The sequence below is a fragment of the Empidonax traillii genome, unplaced genomic scaffold (genome assembly GCF_003031625.1).
Source record: "Empidonax traillii isolate 1590-97213 ecotype Southwest subspecies unplaced genomic scaffold, ASM303162v1 scaffold788:size291989, whole genome shotgun sequence".
Classification (NCBI taxonomy): Eukaryota; Metazoa; Chordata; class Aves; order Passeriformes; family Tyrannidae; genus Empidonax; species Empidonax traillii.
The window spans coordinates 129,465-131,722 of NW_020955981.1; the positions used below are offsets into that span (position 1 = coordinate 129,465).

Genomic DNA, 2,258 nt, shown 5'->3' on the forward strand with positions numbered 1-2,258 from the left:
TTTCTGATTAAAAGAAACAGGGTTTGAAGGGGGAGAAGTTCTGATCTACAGCGTGAATGCCACTTATCTTCTCCAAATGGGAACTTTTCAAGTCAAAACTAACACACAAATGGCATTTCTGTGAACAAAATACTTTATCTGCAACAGGAAACCTCACTTCTCATTTTGTGTGTTTCTTGCCTGTATTTAAGTATTTTAGCAATGAAAATTAGGATGTGTTATAATCACTATAATTTCCACTTTCTAGTTTACCAGAATATGATCTTCCCGAGGTTTTTGGTTCAGCACTCTGCTTAAACAAGGTTCTCTATCTAAGCATGGTCATATAACCTCGAGGGAAATGCTCACATGCTTAGAGTTAATCCTGAGTTCAGGTCTTTTAATAAATGAGGACCAGAAGGGAAACATTTAGATTCCTTTTAAAGAAAAAACCCCACATTTTCACATTAAAATATGCTAATGACAAACAATAGGTAATTGTTTCTGTCTGTGCTTGGCCAGATGCTTTGCTTGGATAAACAAATTGTAATGGACTATAAAGAAATTGCCCTAAATAACATAAACTGGAAACTAAGTGTTAGTATTTGTAATTCTTCATTCTTTCCTTTTTGATCCTAGATATGTCTTTTCAAGACAAACTACTGGATGTACTTCCTTTAAGCTACTAGAGCACAAAAGTACTTTGTATGAGCTTTTTTTCTCTTTCTGTAGCATATGACTGGGCAGTTCATCAAACTCCCACTGCAACCTTCTGTTTCCAGCCCAAAGACTAGTTTTCAAATTCAGTATTTCTCAGGGAGAACTAAATTTATCCCCACCATTCTGCACAGCTGCTTTACCACAACCCCTGATACGAGGAAACTCGTCCAAACCTTTCAGCACAGCCTCGGAGGAGCCCTTGAGATGAGCTGACACAACCCAGGGTTCTGAGGGAGGCCCCAGTTTGTCAACTCTTTGACCCTGGGAGGAAGAACAAAACAGAAGAATTAAGGTTTTGGAAAGAAAGTTTTAAGGTTTAAGGAAAGAAAGTTTTGGCGGTTTTAACAACTGTAATAATTTTTAATGACAGCTTGGAGGGCAGTTTGCAGCTACATGTCACATGTTACAAAGTTCACCAGAACTCTTTAGGATGAAGCCACATCACAGAATGGGTCAGGGTGGAAGGGACCATAGTGGGTCATCTGGTCCATCCTCCCTGCTCAAACAGGGCCATCCCAGAGCACGTGACATGGGATTGCATCCAGATGGTTCTGGAATATCTCCACTGAGGGAGACTCCACACCTTCTCTGGACAATCTGTTCAGTGCTCAGTCTCTGCACAGTAAAGAGTTCTTGTTCATGTTCAGGTGGAACTTCCTGGGCATCAGTTTCTGCCTATGGCCTCTTGTCCTCTTTCTTGGCACCACTGAGCAAAGCCAGACTCCATGTCAAAAATGTCAAATGCCAAAATAGCACAGAATTAATAAGGGTATCCATCCACAGAGAGGCAAATCCTACCTTTCTGTCCAGGAAAATGATTTTTGGCTGTACAGGAAGCTGCTTCTCGATTTCTCCATCTGAGGGTTGCACCTGAACAGAGATCTTGTAGGGTCTCACATATAGGCATGTTTCGGAGTGTTGTCTGCTTGTGTTTCTTTCACATGTAAATGAAAAGTAAAAAAGAAAAACATAAAATCAGAAAATTAATGTTATGAAAACACCCATCTTTACTCACAGAGCTAATTCCCATCTTGCCTAGGAATGCACTTTATCTTCTCTTCTTGTGATTTTCTACCTTACTGATGCAGGTGTCAATATTCTGTTGTGAATAGGAAGGAGCACTAAATCAAACACCTACTATTTTACCGCATCATAGCACTTTGATTCCTTGGGTGAGAAGAGTATGTATGAAATAGGATACAGCCTTCCTCTCCAAGAAGAAAGCAGCACCAAAATTAAAAAATATCCTCTGGTTTTAATCCTCAGCTTACAGATGAAGAAGTGAGAAATGAACAAAGCAATTTTTTGTTTCCTGACCAAGGGAAAGATTTCCAGTGAAAACCTCTGAGCTCCTCTAAGAACAAAGTTTTGGTTCCTCTACACAAAAACAGCACTTACAGGGCTTTCCTGCTTATCTTTATCCTGCCATCGCCTTCATCATCTGCAAAGTCTGAATACGGAAGTAAAGCAGTTACAGACACCCCCCTTGAAAGACATTGGTTTTTCCAAGCCTGAAATTTAAATTAGAGCATCCCAGGAGAGTGGTTTTGCATTTGAAT

The 2,258-nt window shown here is 39.9% G+C and overlaps 1 protein-coding gene across 1 annotated transcript in view; it reads right to left on the bottom strand.

Moving 5' to 3' along the window:
- Window positions 1-2,258, bottom strand: part of PKHD1 (PKHD1, fibrocystin/polyductin) — a gene marked incomplete at its 5' end in the record, with an annotated part of 169,925 nt that overhangs the window by 13,242 nt on the left and 154,425 nt on the right. The window contains 2 exons of the mRNA XM_027901487.1: window positions 873-960; window positions 1,498-1,633. Of these exons, the coding sequence (XP_027757288.1) occupies window positions 873-960; window positions 1,498-1,633 (224 nt within the window). The remainder of the gene's footprint in view (window positions 1-872; window positions 961-1,497; window positions 1,634-2,258) is intronic.